Raw genomic sequence first — 22167 nt, forward strand, 5'->3', positions numbered from 1 at the left:
GGGGGTTTCTGAGTTTTGTTGTTCGACACAGCCAGGGTGAGCTATAAAAAGCACCAGAGCTGGCACGGCACAGGGGGAAAAACAACGTGGGGAGATGCCAGCGTCCCCTGGCACCGGCGATCCCCCCCCACCTCCCGCGTGTTTGCCGGGAGCCGCATCCCAGCCCGAGCCCTGCGTGGTCCTCAAGGCCGGGGACACTTTGGGCTGGGCCTCCCTGTTTCGGTGGTCCCTGGGGACGTCGCTGTGTCCAGGCTGTGCCAGGGGCTCCCCGGTTCTACGATGCCGGTGGGTGCTGCCACACTCCCCGTTTTGGGGCTGTACAGCTCTTGCCTTTCCCACCCCCACGCCGGGGCTGCCCCCAATGACCAGGCCACCGTTCCGCACCGTCCGTTTACTGGTTTTAATACCCACAGAAGCACAGAGAGAGGGTTTGCTTGACACGAACCCACTCCAAGCCTTGCGGCAAGCGGCTTCTACCTTTCCTGGGAAGTGCAGAAGCCCCCCCCCCTGCACCCCGGGACAGCTGCAGCACAGCTTGGATGTCCCCGTGTCACGGTGTCACAGGATGAGGACCCTTGGGCTGGAGGTGGGAGCCAGAGGTGATGCTGGCACCTCAATGCCACCACCCGCCCGTGGTCCCCGCCTTGATTTCAACTCTTGTCGTGACTCCGGGAACAAAACTCCTCTTGTGCTACATTTCGGGTCGGTGTTGGTTCCTTTCAAGGGGATCTTTAGTTATTAGGGTTTCTTTGTACAGATATAAAACAAACAAGGAGGCAGACACCCAAAAGTGAGGTTTTGTGCCACACCAGGGTCCACGCTGGCATCCCAGTGCCGTCCCCATCTGCTCCAGCTCCAGGGCCCGGGGAGATGGTGGCTTCTGCCATGGGGACTCGCTCAGTCATCAGGGAGCTGAGCCAGGCCTGGAGGAGGGACACAAAAACCCTCAGGTGAAGGGAAAGCCCCAAAGACAGATGCTTGGGGGGGAGTAAATGACTCGAGCGTGTCCAGAGAAGGACAACGGAGCTGGTGCAGGGTCTGGAGCACAGGTCTGATGGGGAGCGGCTGAGGGAACTGGGGGGGTTTAGTGTGGAGAAGAGGAGGCTGAGGGGAGACCTCCTGGCCCTCTGCAACTCCCTGAAAGGAGGGTGCAGAGAGGGGGGAGGAGTCTCTTGAGCCAAGGACCCAGCGGCAGGCCAAGAGGGAATGGCCTCAAGCTGCGCCAGGGCAGGGTCAGACTGGCTCTTAGGAAGGATTTCTTTGCAGAAGGGGTTGTTGGGCGTTGGAATGGGCTGCCCAGGGCAGGGGGGGAGTCCCCATCCCTGGAGGGGTTGAAGAGTCGGGTTGAGCCAGCGCTGAGGGATCTGGTGGAGTTGGGAACGGTCAGGGTGAGGTTCATGGTTGGGCTGGAGGAGCTTCAAGGGCTTTTCCAACTGAGATGATTCTGGGATTCTGAGTGGGGGAGCTGGGGGGAGCCCTGTGCTCACCGGGGCGGCAGGCCAGCTGGGGGGGCTCCCACGTCCCATCCTCCCGGCACCGGATGACGGGCGAGCGGCGCTGGGCGAAGCCGCGGCGGCACCGGTACCGCACGATGGAGCCGATCTCGTAGCGCTGCTTTGGTTTGCCGAAGGCATGGGCATTGCTGACGGCGGGGGGCGGCCCGCACTGCACTGCAGGGAGGGGGGAAAGAGGTCGTGGGAACCAGCCACGGAGGGGCACCCCCAAACCGGAGCAAACAGCCCAATAAACCCTGAACAAACCCAGGGTCCCACCCGCAGGATCTGTTTCCCCACTGCGGGGATGGTGGGCAACCCCCACTTTGGGGTGGTGAAGGGGTGCAGTCCCAGCCCCCCAGCCTGGGGCAGGGGTGCAAGATGGGGGGGGCACAGCTTACCCAGCCCCATTTTGCAGGTGTAGGAGAGGTGGTAGTTGCAGGGCACGTCGCTCCACTGGCCCCCGTCGTGCCACACGATGACCACGCAGTTCTCCCCGGAGAGGAAGTAGCTGTCGGGCTGCCCGGGGTGCCAGTTCTCGTAGAGCTGGGGGGACAGCGGGATGGGGGGTGGGGAGAGGGGGGGGGGCACACCAGCACGCACCTATCTGCAGCCTCCCAGCTGTGACACCCCCGTCGGGAAGGAGGTCGCATCACCGTGCCCCTTGGCATGGCCTTGGGGACCCCAAATCCTGGGCTCTGGCTCACCCACGGCACCCTGAGGATGCTCAGCATGGCCGAGGCAAACGGCTCTTGGCGGGGGGGGGCACTTCAAAGCCTGGTCCCAGGGTCAGACCCATCCCGTGGGCACGTTCCCAAGCGATGGAGAAGGATGTCGAGGTGCCTGACGGGGGGGGGGATTCATCTTCCGGGGAGGGGGGAGGACACAGGGGCGAGCACCCCAACTTACCAAGGGGCTCCCATCGGACCACTGGAAATCCCCCTCGATGGTCCGGTCGTTCAAGCCGATCCACTGGTACTCCCTGTACTGGTCTGGGGGGGGGAAGGGAGGGTGTTGGGGGGGTCGGTGGGAGTGGGCCAGGTCCCCCAACACCCCGTGTCAGAATGGGGGGGTCAAAGGAGCTGGAGGCTGAATTGGGGGAGATTTGGGGGGTCTGGGGGTGAGTGTGGAGAGGTGGGGGTGTGCTCAGCCCTGCAGCGGGGCGGGGGGGGGGGGGGTGCTGCGAAGTTTGGGGACAAGGGGAGGCCCGGAGGGGACAGAGCGGGACCCCCCCCCGCCCTGCACCCCCGGAGGAGGGAGGACGGGTCTGGCCGGGAGAGGGCGGCAGAGCCCCGCGTGCCCAGTCCCTGCCTGTCCCTGCCTGTCCCTGCCTGTCCCTACTTGCCCCTGCCTGGCCCTACCTGGCCCTGCTAGTCCCTGCTTGTCCCAACCGGTCCCTGCCTGTCCCTGCCTGTCCCTGCAGGTCCCTTACCTGTCCCTGCCTGTCCCGACTAGTCCCTGCCTGGCCCTGCAGGTCCCTGCCTGTCGCTGCATCTCCCTGCCAGGTCTCTCCCTGTCCCTTCCTCCTTCACCCTCACGTCCCTCCAGGCCTCTTCGCTCTCCACCCTGTCCCCGCCGCTGTCGTCCCCTGCTCTGCCTCCCCCCACCTCCCCCCTCTTCCTCCATGTCTGCTTTCAGGCAGGTTATTGCCTTCACATTTACTTGCACATGTCCAACCTCTGCCGGTCTGTCCACCCATCAGGCGTCTGTCTGTCTTCTCCTGTGTCTATCCATGTATCTGTCTGTCTGTCCCCATGTCTATCCGTGTGTCTGTCTGTCCCCATGTCTATCCGTGTGTCCATCCACCCACCAGCCCAGCGATCCCGCTGTCTGTCGCGCTTCCCCTGCCTCTCACTAGCCAAGAGGCCGGTGAGCCGCTAACCACACTCTGGTCAATCCATCATATCAGCTATTTCCTTTACTCTTTATTTTCCCTTTACTCTTTATTTTCCTTTTACTCTTTATTTTCTTTGACTTCCCTAGACTGTGGCCGCCTCTCCCGCAGCACAGTGGGGTAGGGCTCTGCCTTGGCTCTTGGCCACGTTTTGGCTTAAACTTTAAAACCTGAAGCCCAGCGCTGAGGGATGTTGAGGGTCCCGTGGGCAGAGGTCGGGGGGATGCAGCGGGGTCCGGGGTGGTGCCACGTACCGTTGATGAAGTCCTGCTCTTCGGGGGTCAGGATGGTGGCCAGGTGCCCCCCATAATGCCTGCACTGGGTCTCCGCATCCTCCCAGCTCCTCCGGGTGGAGAAGTGCTTGTAGCAGGCGCCCTGGAAGCTGTCCCAGCCCGGGCTGCACGTCTCCAGCGCTGGGCCATGGCGGGGAGCAAGCGGGGAGAGAGGAGAGGGTCAGGGTGATGGAGCCCAGCTCACCAGCAAGCAAAAAAAACCCCCCAGAAACCTGATTTCCCCACATTTATATCTCCTGAGTCTCTGGCAGGACCTGGGGGACTCACGTCTTTCGCAGCTGCTGCCTCCGTAGCCGGGCAGGCACAGGCAGGCGAGGTGGGCGCCGTCCTCTGTGCAGGTCCCTCCGTTCAGGCAGGGGTTGGGGACGCAGCCACCTGCAAGGCACACGCAGCCTTCCTCACCACAGGCGCTCGGAGCCGGGGAGGACCTTGTTAGTGCCCAGCACCGTTAAAGCCTCATCTCCACAGTCAGCAGGATGCCTGAGCTGGCCACTGCGGCCACCGAGTCGGGGGTAGGAGATGGACTCGTGGGCACGGTGATGTGCCCGGAGCCACCCCGTCTGCCCACGCTGCCCTCAGCTCGTGGGAAGGTGCCGGTTCAGCTGCCCTGGCCAAGAGCTGGCTGGGCTTGGGGCTTTGGCCTCCCCCCAGGGCCTGGGGACGTGAGCTGGCCACTCTCACCCTCCACATCAGCGGGCTCGCTGCCGTGCCAGCCCCTGGCCCGCTCCCGCTGCCCGGGGATGGCTCCCGCTTTCCCCTGGAGCGACGGAGAGAATGTGCTTTGGGATGGGACACACGAAGGATAAAGCTCCGGCACGTCCAGGCTCCGCATCCCCAACCTGGCGGCAAGGTGAACCTCATGCCTGTCCCCGCGTTGTCACCTTCAGCCTGGCCGGGGCTGATAACTCAGCCGGCGCCATCCCCGACCCGCACGTCCCCACCAGCCCGTTACGGTCATTAAGACTCCCAGAGCACATCGTGTGCTCCCAGGCCCGGCTCAAGAGCGTGATTAAGGGCTGTCGCTAGCGCCGGCGGAGCAGAGACTGAAAGTCCTTGACACCCTCCAGCCTAACGATGCCCGTTTAATGGGCCTTGGCTCGGTGGAGCCGTGCTGAGGACGCTGCTGCCGCCCTCACCCCTCCCCAGACACCGTCACCTCCCCACAAGGTGCCGGCGGCTCGCTCGGGCCACCCGGCTGGTCCCCAGCAGAGCGAGGCAAGGAGCGGGATGAGCTATTTAGGGCCCTAACCCCACGCGTCCGGCTCTTCCTGAGCATTTCTCCTTGACAGGGCAAAGGCCCTGCGAGCTCTGGCCGCCCGCCACGGAGCATCCTCCATGCCACGGGACCTGCCAGACCCGGGGGGCTGGGCCCCCACATCATCCCCCCCCGCTCCCACTGCAGCCACCCTTGCGGGGAGCCAGGAGGGCAGACGGGGCTGTCAGCAGCAGCGTCGGAGCTGGGAGCATCCCAGCGCGGGGACCGGAGGGGGGGTGACACCCGCCCGCCGCAGTTCATGCACCCACCGCTCGCTCATCTCAACCCCCACGTGGGGGGAGCGGGGATGGAGGGGGGGGCTGTACCCCCATGACTCAGCCATCAAGGCTGCACGAAGTGGGGTGCTCTTGGTGAGGGTCTGCACCCCATGACCCATCGGTGCCCCCCACGGCTCTGGGGGTAAGAAGCCTCCCCCCCGCCCCGCTCACGCTTCCAGCCCTTGTCCCTCCGCGCAGGGTGAGCCAGCCGTGGGGTGGGGGGGTCACACGGGGGGTGCAAAGCAGCCGTACCCTCACACCTTGCACGGGTCCCATCCACCCCACTCCCCGGGGGGCTCACGGGGCGGGGGGCCAGGGGATTAGTTCGTCAGTGGGAGAGGCGCGGGCGGTGAGCGAGGCAGCAGGCGCAAGGACGAAGGGAAGAGCAAGCCGAGATGCTTGTTCTAGAAAGCTTTTAATTCCCTTTATTAGTATCACTGTTAGTCAGAGTAGGGTTTGGGGCCTTCTTTTGATTTTTTTTTTTTTTCATGGAAACAGTCATTAAAACACTTCACAGAAGTAGAAGAGATTTAAGTGCATGCAGAGCTCAGACCAATTTGTTTGACAAATATGTGCTTCTCCAGACCTGTAACCTTCCCTTACCCAGCTGAGGAGGAGAGAGAGAGAGAGAGAGGAGACAGACGGACGGACGGACGGACAGAGGGAAGCGCAGCGTGAAGGAAAGGTGTTGGCTTTCTCTAGTGCCAGAGAGCAGCCAGGAGGGCTGCCCCCAGGGCGAGGGTGGCACGGCGGGGACCCCTGGCCGGGTGGGCGCCCGCCCCGACGCTGGCCCGCTCGGTGGGGAGGGCGGGCAGGGGGGCAGCGGTGCTGGGGGCCGAGTCCCCTAATGGGGTCCCCGTGGGGGTCACCCCGGAGCTGCCAGTATGGGGAGAGGTGAGGTCATCCCTGCGGGTCCCACCTGGTTCTCCGGGAACGGCTGCAAGGAAACCCTCCACGGTTGCAACGGAGGGAGCGGGTTGCTCTTCCTCCTCCTCCTCCTCTTCCTCCTCTTCTGAAGATGCGGCAGGCATCCCGCGGTCAGTGGCCGGGGGTCGTGGCACAGCCTCCTCGCCTCCCGTAGCCAGCACCTCAGTGTGCCACGGTGTGACCGCCGTCACCTCCACCGCAGGGACGGTGCTCCCGTCCCCCAGGGTCGTGGGCGAAGGGAGCCACAGGGCCCCCGACTGCTCCTCTCCCTCCTCCTGTGGCTGCGAGGGTGCGGGGGGCAGCGGGGACACCCCGGGGCTTTCGACCACATCTCCCGAAAGCTCAGCGTCTTCAGCCGTGGGGACGGGGGTGCTCACCCCACCGGCCTCGTGGCCACCTCGGGGGGTCCCACCAGGCTCTTGGCTCTCTGTCAAGACGGCAGAAGTGGCACTGGTCGGCGATGGCACCCAGGCACCAGGTGCCCCAGGGCTGGCGGCGTGGGCCGGCCGCCCCACGGCATCCCGCGGGCGGTCGGGGCGGTGCCTGGGGCCGGCGGGGCTGGGCGGCCACGAAAACCCCTCGGGAGGCTCCGTGTCACCTGCTGCGGACCCCGGCAGGGACGGGGCACCGGTGGGTCCCTCCACGGGCTGGCTGGGGGCTCGCCCTCTGCCTGGGCTCTCTGCCGACGTGCTGCCAGGGTCCCTGCCCGCTGTTGCTCCCTGGACTTCCTCTGCAAAGGGCAAGGCAGAAAGACAGTGAGACCCTGCGCCGGGGAACCAGCCGGACCGCGGGGCCGCAGGCACCGGCATCGCCTGCCAGCGCCACGGATCCTGCCCACGGTGGGCAGAGCTGGGTGGGCGACGCCGGCGCAACGATGCGCAGGGAGATGGAAACGGCCCCCGAGCCTGCGTGTGACATTGTCCCCTCTGAAACGACGTGGCAGACCAAGCTCTGGCTCAGCCACTGCCAAGCCCAGCCCCAGCACAGGCTTCCCCATGGCAGGGGCCACGCTCAGCCCCTCACCGCTGCGTCTGGCCTCCTCTCCCTCCAGCCACCAGCGCCCTTCTCTGGTTCTTTGCGCTGCTAAACCGCGGCCCGGCACCGACCCTGCACGCCGGACCCCAGCCAAGGGAGGGACAGACGGATGTCCCCACGCCAGGGATTTGTGCACAGCCCTACACCAAGACACCGGTGCCCCGGCCATGGGTGCTGCCTCTGCAGAAGGGATGGGGATGGCTGGGGCCACCCTTGCACCCACGGGTGCTTCCGAGCTCTCCTTGCAATCCCGGCGTCTCCGTCCCTGCGGCTCCTCTCTGTGCCCCAGCCCTGGCCACCGACCTACCGGTGCGGGACAGCCTGTGCCCAGCTGCTGTGTGCTGCCCAACTGTCCCTGTCACCCCAGACTCCTCCATGGGGGACAAGGGGCTCCCCGGTTTTGCACCACAGCTAAGCAGGACGCCTGCCTCGGGGACGGCCGGGGCCATGGGGAAAGGGGAGGCAGAGGTTGGGTGACCTGAGGACATGGAGGTATCTAGCAGGGGGTGCCGGGCCCCTGGCCCCAGTGCGTCTTCGGGGGATGGGCTCGGCTTTTCCAGCTCAGCGTCCTTAAAGAAAGGGATGGCGTAAATCGCCCCTCGCGACTCAATCTCCACTTGCGCTTTGGGCAGCTGCAGCTCCTCCAGCTTTTCTGCCACTGTAACAATCTCCTGGAGGCCCTCGGGCTCTCTGGCTCGGTATTTTCCTGCAGCCTCAGGAAAAGAGTTTGTCCCTTCTGTGGGCAGAAAGAAAGTGGGATATTACTGCCCCGTCCTGGCCGGGTGGCAGGCAGAGATGCCCTCGCCCCGACGCGGGGCTGGAGCCCTGGGGACAGCCTGGCACCCCGGCAGGGACCCAGCTCTCCTCGACCTCCCTTTCCCCTCTACAGGGTCAGTGCGGGGCAGGATCGGGCCCTTCCCAGGCGCTGCCGGAGCTCGTGGCTTCGACAGGCGTCCAGGCAGCGCTGGATTTCACACTGCTCCTCCCTACCCTTCCCGACAGCGGCTCTCCCTGCTTTTCCTCCTCCCCCTCCAGCAAACCCTAAACCTTGATGCACCCCCACCCTGAGGGAGGGGGGTCCTTCTCCACGCCCCCATCCCCACCCCGGAGAGCGCAGACGTGCGTGGGGTGTTAGTGGGTTACAGGGGTTGCGGCTTCATGGGACGGGTCCATCCTGCCTAACCCATGGGGTTCCCTGCCAGGAGATGTGGAAACTGAGGCACAGAGACACACGGCATCCAGTTGATTTGGGGGAGAGTGTCCCCGTCCCGGAGCCCCCGTGGGCCCGAGGGGACGCACAGAGATGTGGCACCGGGAAGGAGGAGTGGAGGGGCGTCTCTTCCTCCCTCCCTGCCTGTTATCCCTGCCAGCCTCCGTCCCTGCCCATCCCCTCACAGAATCAGAGAATCATTCAGGTTGGAAAAGCCCCTCGGGATCAGCGAGTCCAACCCTCAGCCCGACTCTACAAAGCTCTCCCCTACCCCACACCCCCCCACAGCTCATCCAAACGGCCCTTAAACACCCCCAGGGGTGGGGACTCCACCCCCTCCCTGGGCAGCCTATTCCACTCTCTGACCACTCTTTCTGGGAAAATTTTTTCCCTCCTGTCCAGTCTGAACCCTCCTGATTCATCACCCACGTCCGCCACCCCCGGCAGCACAGGCAGCCCCACGCCGCTGCCCGCAGGTCTCAGTTCCCATCCACCGCTGGGAGATTTTGCCCCAAACCAGCCTCACAGGCTGCGCCCCGTGGCCCATCGGGATGGTGAACCAGCCCGGAGCCGTGGCCACGCAGCTCACACAAACCGACGGTGCCACGCAGGACATCCCTGTTCTGTTGTGATATAGCGGCGTGCAGCACTGAGGATGCGCAGGGCAGCCCTACACTGTCGCGATATATCAGCGTGCACCATCAGGACCATGCAGAGCATCCCTCCTCTACCATGATCAGGCAGTATCAGGACTGTGCAGGTTACCCTCCCCTATCGTGATAGATTGTCATGCAACACGGAAACCATGCAGGGCATCCCTATCCTACCACGGTAGGATCGAGACGGTCCAAAACACCCCTGCTCTATCGCGGTATCACAGCGCGCAGCACGGAGAGCACGCGGGGATCCCGATGCGATCCCGAGCCTGTGGGACATCCCAACTCTTGGCACGAGGGTGGGCTGGAGCCAGCACCCAGCACCCACCGAGCACCCGCACCCCTGTCCGGAGGCTTCCCGAAACCTCACGCTGGTCCCTGCGCGGGAGCATCTGCGGGGTGAGGGGGGGGTGCCCCTCTTTACCTCGAAAGCAGTACGCATCGTATCTGCTCTGGGCATCGGGGAATCCCGTCTGGTTGCGGAAGAGGAAGATGGTTTTGACGCCCGGTAAGGCCCCGCCGCAGCGTTCCCGGGGGGTGACGATGGGGTAGCGGACGCTGCCGTCGGCCAGCCAACCGGGGCTGCAGGCGTCCAGCCCCGCGCTCCACGCTGCGTAGAGCTGCCCTGTGCTCGCCAGCTCCGCGCCCAGCGCCCGGCAACGCGCCGCCGCCTCCTCCAGCGTGAATTTGTCTGGGGTCGTCTCCAAAAAGATCTCCCCTGCGAAGAGAGGAAGGAGACGGGCGTCAGAGCTGGGGAGGGGGACATGGGCTCCGGGAGCCTCCGAGCCTCCTCCGCTCTCTGCACCACCCCAGGAGCTGGCTTGGAGATGGGAACCTCCAGCGTGGGCCTCTCGAGGAGGAGTACCGGGGGCTGGAGAGCCCTGCCTGCCTCCCTGCCTGCCTCCCTGCCTGCCTCCCTGCCTGTCTCCCTGCCTGCATCCACTCTCCCTGCCCCGGCACACGACAAAGCTCTCATGCCACGCAGGCTACCTGCCCTCGCAAACAGAGCTGAGGCTTTAAACATCCATGAAAGGGACTGAAGAGGAGCAAATCCGCACCCAGCCCAGTGCAATCCACGTACGGGACATTCCTAAGGGGACCTGCCAAGCCCCACATGGGGCTTCCCGCTGAGACGGGCTGGAAACCGCTGCCCTAAGGCGTGCCAGCCCCCACGACGGCGCCGCTCTCCCTATCCCAGCTCATCGCTCCCCGCATGCCAGCGACCTGCGCCACATCCCTGGCATCACCCCCAGCAGCCGCAGCCACCAGTGGGGAGCCCCATCGGGGCCCGGAGGAGGGACCAGCCACCCCCACGCCCACCTGGTGGGGTGGGATGTGCCCACGCTGTGGGGACACGCAGCACCCCAGCGCATGCAAAGCACGGCGTGAACTTGCACGATCCCCAAAACACCGCGTAACACTGTCCCCACGGCGTGTTGCGAACCTAGGGCACCCCTGGGCAACCTCCAGCCCTGAGGCCAGCGACGGGCACTGGCCGCGGTGAGGGAGAGAGCCCTGCGCCCCGCAAAACCAAACCAGAAACGCCTCGGGAAGCAGCACAGTCAGTCCCCGCGCTTGCGTGCATCAAAGTGCCCAAAGCTTTGCAGAGCTCAGAGGTTTTGGAGCCAGCACCTGCGGTTCAGGGCAACTTTTTTGGGGGTCTATGATGGGTTATGGGGGTGAGTTAGCGCGGCCGCAAAAGCAGGGGAGGGCAGGATGGGACTGGTGGCACCACAGGCACCTGGGAGGTCCTCGGCGTAGCAATACACGTCGTACATGTCCTCCGGGTCCACCACCCCGTAGTTCCTCACCCCGGGGAAGCCATTCATGTCTCCGTAACAGGCCTCGCGGGGCGTGTGGATGGGGTACCTGGGGCAGGAAAGCACAGGGGAGGGCTGGCGACTCGCCGAGGGGCGAAGGGGGAGGTGACGGGCGGCGATGCCCGGGCGGCGGTGGCGGTACCCACCTGACGGTCTGGTCGGCGATCCAGCCGGCATCGCACTGCTCATAGCCGCCGAGGTAGGCAGCGTAGAGCTGCTCGGGGGTGGCAATGTGGGCGCCGATCCTGGCACAAGCTGCCCGTGCCTCGGCGAAGGTGTAGGCGTAGCGCATGGAGCCCTCCCGGTAGTGAAAAACCACCCCTGTCAAGGGGGGGACACATGGGCGTGGGCAAGGGACTTGACGGCAGCCCCCTACCCCTACAGGTATTTTGGCTCTTCGGAAGGATTTCTTTGCAGAAGAGGTTGTTGGGCGTTGGAATGGGCTGCCCAGGGCAGGGGGGAAGTCCCCATCCCTGGAGGGGTTGAAGAGTCGGGTTGAGCCAGCGCTGAGGGATGTGGTGGAGTTGGGAACGGTCAGGGTGAGGTTCATGGTTGGGCTGGAGGAGCTTCGAGGGCTTTTCCAACCGAGAGGATTCTGGGATTCTGGGTGATTCTGGGTGCATCTTCCCCCCGGGTGCCCATTTGCAGCAGCCCCCACCCACACCCGGGTGCAGGAGGGGTTTACTGAGCCAGGAGATGGCACCTGGCAGGGTGGACCTCTGCCCCCCGTCGTCCCCCTGCCCCAAATCCCACCGCTCCCCACCTTGAGGTACCTTTGACTTTGACATCGAGGATGTCGTGGCCGTCCTCGATGCCGTGCTGCACGTCGCAGCGGTAGATCCCCGAGTCGTTGGGCCGCAGCTCGGTGAGCAGCAGGGAGGCGTTGGTGTAGCGCTGGTGGAAGATGGGCAGGGAGGCGCGGAGGCGATAGTCCTCGCTCACCTTCACCCTGTCCCCCCGGGCTACCAAGATCTCCACTTCCTTGCCCTCAGAGATGAAGGTCCACTTGACCCGGGGGGTTCCCAGGACCGCCTGGCGCCCGGCCGTGCCGGCGGTGGGCTGAGGGCCGAGGTAGGTGATGAGGCAGGGGATGGTGATGTCGCCCGCCAGCACGGCCTCGAGGGCTGGGTGCCGTGGGATGGAGACCTGCAGAGCCTTGACGTCCTCTGGGCGGGAGAAAAGAGAAACCGTGAGCAGGACCGGCATGGGGTGCCCCCCACCCAAACCCCCACCACTGGGCACCCAAGGTGCAGATGCGGCCGATGATGCTGAGTTACCTGCACCGTCTCCAGGGCCAAACACCTCCGGGACCACCGTGGGGGCAAACACCCAGAGCAGCAGCAACAGGAGGGTTGAGGCCATATTCTGCCCTGCAAGGGTGGGGAGAAAAAACCACCAGCTGTGCTTCAAATCCAAAGAAGTAGCAAAAATATCCCCTCCCTACACAAGGGGGAGAGGTGGGGGAGAGACCCCAGCCCGCGTGTGTGGTATTGGGGCACAGAGAGGCCGAGGGGTCACCTGGACCCTTGAACGGTGGAGTGAGAAGAGAAGGAAACGTGTCCTGGTTATCAGGAGGAAGGAGACAGCACGAGCAACTGGGACCATTGCCTGGGAGCCACTGGGTCCCATCCAGCCCCACCAGCCTTCCCAGGGCGCTGGGTCCCCTGGGGACAGCAAAGCCCAGCCTGGTGCTGATGGCGTGGAAAGTCTGAGCCTAAATGCTGGCCCCGATGCCAGAGCCGGGGCCGCGTGTGGGCCGGCGCCGCCGTGCAAAACCTCAGAAGGGTGTTGGGTTTTTTTTTTAATAGCTGGTGTTGAGGAGGAACGAGGCAAACGAGCACCGGCCGGGGAGGCGAGTGTGCAAGCAGCCGGGCGTGCACGTGGGTGCTTGTGCTTCTGCACGCGTGCCGTGGGGTTGCGCACATGCGTGTGCATGCGCTCGTGCACGTGTGCGCCGGGGTTGGGGGTTGTGTGGAGGGGGTTGAGGTCAGTGAGCTGCCGAGGAGGGGGGGGGGACACGGCCGAGGGCACACAAAGCGTGGGGCGGAGGGGGAGGGAAGGAGCAGGAGGGTTTCTCTTTGCCATTCAGCTCACGCCGGAGGTTCCCCGCGCGCAGGCTGGGAAAACCGGGGCCGACCAAAGCAGCCATTATGTCCCAGGCCTCTCTCAAGGCCGCCTGGCACAAAGGGCTCTCCCCAGCGGGCTGGGGCCCGGCGCTGAAAGGAGAGCCCAGTGGCTAGCACTGCTGTCGCCAGCCCCTGCCCCCCCCCACCAGGCTGCTGGGGGGGGTCCGGTTGCCCACAGCCTCTTGCAGCCATCCGGAGAGGAGGCTGATGCTGAGGGTGTGGGAAGATGCCCCTGATGCCCCCTCACCCCTCCGTGGAGGCTCGGCAGGGGGCTGGGGGGCTCCTCAGCCCCCCCCATATCAGGGATGCACCATGTGGTTCCCCGGGACGGGAGCACAGTGACCTCGAGGCTCGGAGCAGCTTTTGAATGGCTGAGCTCGCGGTGCTGCATTGATTTCGGCAGCCACAAAAGCGGATTTGGCACCTCCGCGGTGATCTCAGGGCCAGCTCGCTGGCTGCCAGGGCCAGCCCGATGGGAGGTTGTCCTCGTCACCTGCATCCCTCTGCAAACAGTGCTCCCCGAGTTTACCTGGGGGACCAATGCCCCAGGGAGAGGGTGTGAAAACAGCCCCTGGTACCACGTACCATGGACATACAACCCCTGGCACCACACACCATACATGTACAGCCTGTAGCACCATGTACCATGAACATACAGCCCCTGGCACCACGTAACATGGATGTACAGCCCCCGGCACCACGTACCATGTGAGACCAATGTACCAGGGAAAGGGTATGAATATGGCCCCGGGCACCACGCACCATGGATGTACAGTCTGTAGCACCATGTACCATGGATGCACAGCCCCTGGCACCACAAACCACGGACGTACAGCCCCTGGCACCACAGACCATGGACGCACAGCCCCTGGCACCACGCACCATGGACGTACAGCCCCTGGCACCACGCACCATGGACGTACAGCCCCTGGCACCACACACCATGGATGTACAGCCCCTGGCACCACGAACCATGGACGTACAGCCCCTGGCACCACAGACCATGGACGTACAGCCCCTGGCACCACGCACCATGGATGCACAGCCCCTGGCACCACGAACCATGGACGTTCAGCCCCTGGCACCACGAACCATGGACGTACAGCCCCTGGCACCACACACCGTGGACGTACAGCCCCTGGCACCACACACCATGGATGCACAGCCCCTGGCACCACAGACCATGGACGTACAGCCCCTGGCACCACGAACCATGGACGTACAGCCCCTGGCACCACAGACCATGGACGTTCAGCCCCTGGCACCACGAACCATGGACGTACAGCCCCTGGCACCACAGACCATGGACGTACAGCCCCTGGCACCACGCATCGTGGCCATCAACCATCATGTGCAGACCATGACCCACCCCCTTCCCAGCAGGAGCTGGGCACGAGCAGCCAAAGCCCAATCGCCCAGGACCCGGCCAGCGGTGCCAGAGCCAAGCTGGGAGCTTTCTCTGCTCCGACCAGATCATTTGAATTCAGCCCCACGGCTCTGGAGCAAGGGACAAAACCCTCCTGCTCGGCGGCCGTGGCCGGGCTCCAGCGCGGGGGCTGGCTGCCGTCCCCCCCGGGCGGCCAAGCAAGGAAAGCTTTTGTCACGGGTACCTTTTTCTTCCCGTTCCCAAGGCACCGCGGTGGCGTGAGCGACGGCCAGCAGCAGCCACGAAGCCCCGGGGAGGAAATTCAAGTGATAAAACTGCAGGAATGGGGCGAGCTGGGGTGACCGGGTGTCTGCTCCCCTCCCGTGCCCATCTCCATCTGGGACCAGGGTGCCAGCACCAGGAGCAGGATGCAGAGAGAGTTAAACCGAGTTTCACCCTGCCCATGGGCGATGCCTCGAGGTCCTGGAGTCCCGTGATGGGAAGAAACTCTCAGACATGATGTTTGGGGTTTGGGGTTGGATTTTTGGGGCTTTTTTTGTTTCCGATTTGCCACAAACGGAAAATTTTTCAGCCCACACGTCGGGAGGGAAAAGCTGGGAGCTGGATTAAGGCAGCCAAAAAGCTCAGGGAGGGGGGAATGGCAATGGCTTGTGGGACACGATCATCTCCAAAACCTCGGAGCTCAGGTCCTGCCGGGACAGACTGAGACACAGGCACGCACACACGCGGCGGGGCCGGCTAACCTCCATTTCCGTGGGAAACCAGGTGGAAAATGGAGCTGAAGTCTATTTTGGGACAGGAGTGATATTTCTTTCTCCCCTGAGCTCGGTCCCGCTTTCAAAAGCGGCTCCTCGAACAGGGGTCGGCGCGATTTGGGGCTGCAGCACCCGGTCCAGGGTGAAGGGCAGGAGATGCTGCGAGGGGACGACCGAGGGCCGGAGATCTCTGGATCTCTGGAGAGGGGTTTTCTCCTCCGTGGCCCCCTTGTCCCCTCCACGTGACGGTTACTCATCCCGGCTCACAAGGTGCCCTGCCAGCCCGCAGCGAGCCGGGGGGAGGGCAGGCAGCAGCGTGGTGGCTTTCCAGGGATGCTCAGCTGCAGAATGAGTCAGCAGCCACGGGCAGAGTTTGGCCCCGCTCCAGGCACAAGCGGGCAGCCCCGTCCCCACCCGACAAAGGGCTTCGGACACCCCGTTGTCACCCCAGCCAGCCGGACGCACCCACCTCCCCGTCCATGCACGCACCCATCCCGGCACGCACGTGGCTGCCTCCGTGTCGGGGTCCCCCCTCCTCTTGCTGCAAACTGGTCATGAGTCCTGGATCCATCCCGCACCCCTGGATGCGAATGGGGTGCAGCTGTGCTCAGAGGGGTCCCCAGAGCAGGGCAGTGCCCCGCAGGGGACATGTCAGGTCCCCTGGGAGGGGGCTGAGGTTGGGGAGGGGGTCACATTCTGCGCAGGGGATGCAGCGGGAAGAGCCCGGCAACCTCTTGGCAGCAGCTGCTGGCAAAGCTTAAAAGGCCGGAAGAAGGTGGGGAGAATGGGGTGGGGGGGGTCCCTCCAGAACCACTCAGCCCCCCCATCCCAGCAGGGAGAAAGGGGCTCCTTGTTACAGGGCCTGGGGCACAGGGATGTGCCCCCCCCACCCCGCAGCAGAGGTTCCAGGGGAGCTCGGGGGGGGTCTCTGGGGAGATACAGTCCCACATGGAAGGTTGGAGGGGGGAGAAGACCCTGTAGGACCCCCCAGGGACACGCGGGCACACACACACCCGGGTGAGCGAAGCTTTGCACACCCAGCCCTGCCTTTCCCAGCTGCGCGGCTCCAGTGGGGAAACTGAGGCACAAGGAGAAACTGTAGGGTGGGGGGACGGGGGGGGGTCCCAGATTTCGGCACAGTTGCTCAGGTAGGACCCGCAAATCTGGGGCTCCCCGGACTCTCTGCACGCTCACCCGCAGCCTCGCAGCTCCCAGCACAAGATCACCCGGTCTCCCAGTTTTCCCAGTCTAAACCAGTTTGCTGAAAAGCAGCCCTAAAGCATCTCAATCATCATCCAGCAGTTGGAAAAGGCTCCGGGCTGGGGCAGAGGGAGTTTTTCCCACCCCTTCAGCAGCCGAAAGGAAGAGCAACAGGTTCTGGGTTGGATTGAGACGGGAGAAGTCGGTGTGATGGGAGAGGAGGAGGCTTCGGCCAAAAGCAGTCCCAGGGGTGGGGGGGATGCTCAAGGGCAGCCCCTTCACCCCGGGCATGAAACGCTCTGGCTGCGGGAGGGGAAGGGGTTTGCAGCAAATACCCCAGTCCCGGGCACCCCACGGGGGACCTGGGGTTCACGCTGGGGCTGCTCGGTGGGGAAAAGCCATGAAAATCCCACAAAATGTTTCTATTTTCCCCCAGCCCCTGCTGCCCCCAACACTGAGACACTGGCTGAGCCAGGGGATGGAGCTGGGGGAGGACGGGGAGATCCAGAGGTGCCCTGCAGCCACCCCAGACCCTGGGACCTGTCCCAGACCCTCCGGGATGAGGCAGCTTTGCCCCCCAAATCCTCCCCATGGAGCAGTGACGTGGCCGGGTGGGAGAGGGGGTGCCAGACCCCTGGGTCGCCCAGCGACGTGCCTCAGTTTCCCTTTCCAGTGGTACCCTGACTGCAGCATCCTCGGGACAAGGACCCATCTGGAGGCTCTGCAGGACAGACGGGGCTCCCCTGTGACAGAACACGCATGCTGGACCCCCGGCCCCTCCGGCAGCTCTCCCAAGCCCATGGGAACAGCTGCTAAAACAGCCCCAAAAATCCCCCTGATCCCCAACACCTTCGAGCCCGGCTGCAGCCGGGCAGCGGGACGGGCTGGGCTCCAGGCTGTGGCGGCCGGGCAACACCAAAGTCCTTTTTCCAAGAACCCCCCCGCTTCAGCCCTTCAACCCCCCGCTCTGCCTCCAGCGCTGCAGAGCCAGCGCCGGTACAAGCTGATCTATTAAAAAAAAAAAAAAAAAAGAACTTGCAGAGCGATGCTGTCCTCCCGGGGGGGTCGGTGACAAGGACAAACCTCCCCAAAGCGGGACCGTGGGGTCCGCCAGCTTTGAGCATCCTCCGCTGTAGGGCAGGGGGATGCCCTGTGCCCCCCGCGCCTGCATCCCATGGGGGAAAAACCACCGGGAAAGCTCTCGGCATCCCCACGCCGGCTCAGGTCTCCTCTTACTTTCCGCCGGCGCGGAGGTGAAATGAGATATTGAAATTAATAGCGCAGTACGGCAGCTGCCCGCCAGACCACGCATCCATCGCCCCGTGCTTGACCGTCGGCCGAGCCCGACGCTTTCCCCGCATCCCACCTTGCTCGGGGCGCGGCGGCAGCCCCGGGGGGGCCCTTCTTGGCGGTGGGGACAACGGCAGCACCGAGGGGGGGGTCTCCCCTTCCCCACGGCCCCGCTGCGGGGCTGAGCTGCGGGTTCTCCGGGGCAGCGCAGGCAGCGGTCGGCAGCAGGTTGGCAGGACGGCTGGGAACGAGCTCCACCAGGCATAAGTGCAGGCACCGAGAAAAGAGGAGTCTTGTGTGTGTGTCCGTGTCCTCGTCTCTCTTTTTTTTTTTTTTTCCTTCCCCTTTCCCTCCTCCTTTTATATTTATTCCTTCCCCTAATTAAGAAGAAAAAAAAAAAAATTATTACCGTGTTGGCAGGCGCTTCGTCCCTCCCCTTCCCTCCCTCCTGGCAGCTGGCAAACCCAGCACGAGATGCCGAGCGTGGGGAGAGGAGGATGCTCAGCCCGGGACACGTTATTTAACCCAATGCAGCAGAAGTGGAGGAGCAGCCAGCGCTGGCTCCCCCAGACCTGGCCGGAGAACGGGGTCCCCCTGCCACAGCCCCCCACCGCGACACGGGAATGTCCTTTGGCTGGTTATTTCTAATATTTGGCAGCTTCTGCTGGCCAAGGAGGGGGCCACGGGCAGGGGTCCCGGTAGCCAGCAGAGGCTTTGTCATGCAAAACCCCCTTTGCCAGCGGCGGGTCCCCACGTGGGTGGAGGCACCGTCTGGGGGCTGGAGGGACCCAGGGGCTTCACCAGCCTCAAAAGAACGGGGGGAGCAACCAGACCTGACCCCCCCACACGGCACTCGCAGCTGAGCTTCGGCCCGCGGAGAGCACGTGCCGTGCCTCAGTTTACCCACCTGCATCCGCGTCACTGGGACCCAGGATAATTAACGCATCGTTAGGTTTGGGGGCTTGCACATTGCTCCTGGAGGGACGTGTTGGGGTCCAGGGTGCAGCTGGGGACCCTCATTTGCAGCGCTGACCCCCTCGGGAGAAGGGCAACACCCATGAGCCGGCGTTGGGGCATTTTATAACCGGATCTCACTCAAACTTTCTCTGGCGTGGAGCATCCTCTGCCCCGGGGGGGCCGGCACGGAGCCTGCCGGATAATTGCTCGGGTGAGTTTGCAGAAAGCCGCAGCTCCTGAGCAGAATTAATCATTCGTCACCCTGGGAAATAATTACGGGCGGCGGAGACGGTCTGGTTCGCGGTGCAGTCCGGCGGGCGATGCGCGCCGCAACGCTCTGCCCTCGAGGCAGCCGCATCGCGGTGTGGGATGGGATGGACGCCGGGACGGACGCCGGGACAGACAGGGGTGAAAGCCATGGGCTGCCCCAACCTCTGCCCCCCCCCCATACCCGACTCATGAGGTCACATCCTGCACCCGGCACTTTTGCGGCAAAAAGCTCAGGGCTGGGGGAAACGCAAAGTGTCTGCTCAGCAGGGAGCGTGCCCCGGTCTAATTGGGAACAAATGTTCCCAGCCTGGCTGGGGTTTCCTCGCCGGCTCAGAGCAAATCTTCCAGGGTTGCTGCTCTGCCTGTCCCTTCCCCAGGCAGCTCCTGGTCCCTCCTGGCTGGTGGCATCGGTGGGACAAAGCCCTTGGGACATCCAGCTCCGGGAAGGGGCAGGGGAGGAGGGAGAGGAGCAAGGCGGCAGCAGGGCACAACCCTTATTAGACATCAGAGAATCTCCATCCCTGCCTGCAGCCCCAGAGGTGTCCGGGGCCTCCCAGAACTTCCCATTGCCCCAGGCCCAGCCCCAGCAGCCAAGGCCATGGGAAGGAGTCGGGCCCCTCAGGGACCCCTCCGGCCCCAGGACGTCCCCAGCTGCATCCAGGCTGGAAGGGCCCCAATGCCCAGCTGTGCTTCCTCCTCCTCCTCCTCTTCCTCCTCCTCCTCCTCCTTCCCCCTCCAGCTCTGCTCAAAGTCACATAACAGCGCCTGCCACACCCCCCGTGCCAAGCTCACCAGCACCCTGCCGGGCCCCCACCCTGCCCGGGGGCTGTGGCACCCTCAAACCTGCTGCCCCCACAAACCTGTGCTGCTGCTGAACGGCCACCCCCAGGCACCCCATGGGGATAGGGGGGGCACCGAGGTCCCCATCCCAGGGGATCCTGACCCCAAGCATCCCCCAGGGACACAAATGTCCCCATCCCAGGGCATTCTGACCCCGAGCATCCCCTAATGACATGGATGTGTCCCTCCCAGGGTGGATCCTGACCCCAAGTATCCCCCAGGGACACAAATGTCCCTGTCCCAGGGGATTCTGACCCCGAGCATCTCCCAGGGACATAGACATCCCCCTCCTGAGAGGCTCCTGACCCTGAGCATCCCCCAGGGACATGGATGTCCCCACCTCGGGTGGATCCTGACCCTGAGCATCCCCCAGGGACACAAATGTCCCCATCCCAGGGCATTCTGACCCCAAGCATCCCACAAGGACATGGATGTCCCCACCCTGGGTAGCTCCTGACCCTGAGCATTCCCCAAGGACACCCCAAGTGACTCCTAACCCCGAGCAGCCCACAGAAGGAAGGGCCACACAGCCATCCCCACCCTGGGACACCCCCCCCAGCTCTGCCCCCAGGTAGGGAAGCGCTGGGACCCCTCTACAACCCTGGGGATCCCAGGGGTGCAGGATTTGGGCTGGTCCACAGAGCCCCGGTGCTGGCTGATGGGGCACAATGGGGAAAGCCAAGGCAAAGGCATGAGGAGGAAGAGGGGAGCGAGGCCAGAGAGGAAGGAAACGCTCCCTCCCTGGCACTTCCCGGTGTAGCCGCGGGCACCGAGGGCCGCCTTGCGGCAGACACCAATATTGGGGGCCAGTCACCCTGGGGCACCTGGCCACCCCATGGGCAACCAACGGGAGCTGGTGGAAAAGCCCAGCAGCCCAGCTCGGGAGCAGCTGTATGATGAAAACAAGGAGGAGGAGGAGGATGAAGGCTCACGGCAAGGCTCCATCGCCCTGCTGTCTGGAGCTCGGGGCACCCAGAGGTGAATGACCCCGGCTCCGTGCTCCCGGTGCTGCTTCACGGCTTTTCAATCCCGGCTGCGAGAGGCAAACCAGAGCGGGGCTGGGGAGCCAGCCAGGATGTCTGGCCGGAGATGAGCTGGGAAGCCGATACCTTCAGGAACCCCCAAGCTGGGGCATCTCCCCCTCCCCACCAACCAGGCAGCGAGACGGTGTCACGTCCCGCTCAGATGAGGGAGACAAGCGACTCAGATACGCAAATCCCCAACGGAGTGGCAGCAACCAGGGGAAAACCCACTCCCTGCCGTGCGACGGGGAGCCGGGACCCCTTATTATTGCTGCTCCCAGATTGGGGGGACGTGGGGGACCCCGCTGGCTCCTGGAAGGAGCTCAGGGATGGCTCGGGGTGGCTCTGGGTGGCCTTTGCCAGCAGAGGGGACTGTTGCTTGTCTCTCCAGAGGAGCTCGCCTGGAGCCTGCCCCGTGGGACAGCTCGGGAGGGGACATTTACTCTTCTTCTCCTTGCCCTGATGAGGACAGAGCAGGGACCCTCCCGTGGGAAAACCACCGTCTCTCAGGGAGAGGGAGGACCGGGAGAGAAAGCCGGCAACAAGTCTCTCCCCAAATTATGTTTTCCTGCCTCTTTTGTTCACAGAAACCTCCAGAGTTTGAGTTTTTAAACCTCCTCCCCTTGCCAGCCCGCTGCCCTTCCCCCAGATAAATCAGCTGGGAGGAAAAAAAAAAAAAAGAAAAAAAAAAAAAAAAAGAAAATAATAATCCCCAAACGCTCCCCGCGAAGCAATTCATAACCCCACCGTGACGGCGCGGCCGCGCGGGTGAAAGCTGTGAACGAAACCAAATGTTGAGGCGGCGCTTGCCAAGTTTCGGAGGCTGCCGGCGAAACCGGCGGCCAGGCGCAGCCGCCAGTCCCCGTTGGGCTCCCGGCTCCGCTCAGCACCTCCCGCCGCGCACATCTGGAAAGAAAGAAGATTGCAGCTAGACACAGCTGGATGCAGCACCCCACGGAAAGAGGGGTTGGCTGGGATGTGTCCCCCCCCGCTGTCCCCCCGAGGTTTTCCCAGTGCAAAGGGGTGCCAGATCCAGGGCACCAGCTCAGCTGTGGCTTGAGCTGAGCCCAAAACTGCCCCTGCCACCAAGAGGCACTGGTGTCCCCGGTGCAGGCGTCCCCCCCCCCAGGGCTGTGACACCCTCGACAGGCCCCGTCTGGGCTCTCTTGGCCCCAGGTTTTGGAGTGGCACGGGGCCAGGGAGCCACCGCAGAGGGATGCCCGCAGCCAAGCCCTCGAGGACGGGCAACTGCCAGCCCACCCTTGGACATCTCCCAGCCTCATGCCGAGCCCCCACGGCAGCTTCCAGCACCCCGGCATTGGCACTCAGGCTTTGGGGGGTGGATTCTCCCAGCCGAGCCACACCGGAGGGGGAGATCCAACCCTTCAAGCCACTCTCCCAAAGCGCAGAGAAACACCTCACCCTTCCCCAGGGCTGGGAAATCCTGGCGGTGTTTGCT

At 64.2% G+C, this 22167-nt stretch overlaps 1 protein-coding gene across 4 annotated transcripts; it reads right to left on the reverse strand.

Annotated features, from left to right (window-relative positions):
• Nucleotides 1–386: 386 nt before the first annotated feature.
• BCAN (brevican) lies at nucleotides 387–18014 on the reverse strand. 4 transcript variants are annotated; one of them, XR_012626693.1, is made up of 16 exons: nucleotides 17696–18014; nucleotides 12139–12231; nucleotides 11635–12027; nucleotides 11008–11182; nucleotides 10783–10910; nucleotides 9466–9759; nucleotides 7654–7911; nucleotides 6739–6870; nucleotides 6133–6567; nucleotides 3948–4055; nucleotides 3642–3800; nucleotides 2403–2485; nucleotides 1895–2039; nucleotides 1488–1670; nucleotides 810–923; nucleotides 387–716 (listed from the first exon to the last, which is right to left on the reverse strand). XR_012626693.1 is itself a non-coding variant. In XM_074852903.1 (15 exons), exons 2-15 carry the CDS (start codon nucleotides 12221–12223, stop codon nucleotides 898–900), a joined length of 2604 nt encoding a protein of 867 aa, XP_074709004.1. In that variant the 5' UTR covers nucleotides 12224–12231; nucleotides 17696–18013; the 3' UTR covers nucleotides 387–897. The 4 variants fall into 4 exon arrangements, 3 of the variants coding, with proteins under 3 accessions (XP_074709004.1, XP_074709005.1, XP_074709006.1); XM_074852903.1 differs by having other exon boundaries at nucleotides 387–923; nucleotides 17696–18013; XM_074852904.1 differs by lacking the exon at nucleotides 7654–7911 and having other exon boundaries at nucleotides 387–923; nucleotides 17696–18013.
• Nucleotides 18015–22167: the final 4153 nt, after the last annotated feature.

This window comes from Strix uralensis, chromosome 32, assembly GCF_047716275.1.
Source record: "Strix uralensis isolate ZFMK-TIS-50842 chromosome 32, bStrUra1, whole genome shotgun sequence".
Classification (NCBI taxonomy): Eukaryota; Metazoa; Chordata; class Aves; order Strigiformes; family Strigidae; genus Strix; species Strix uralensis.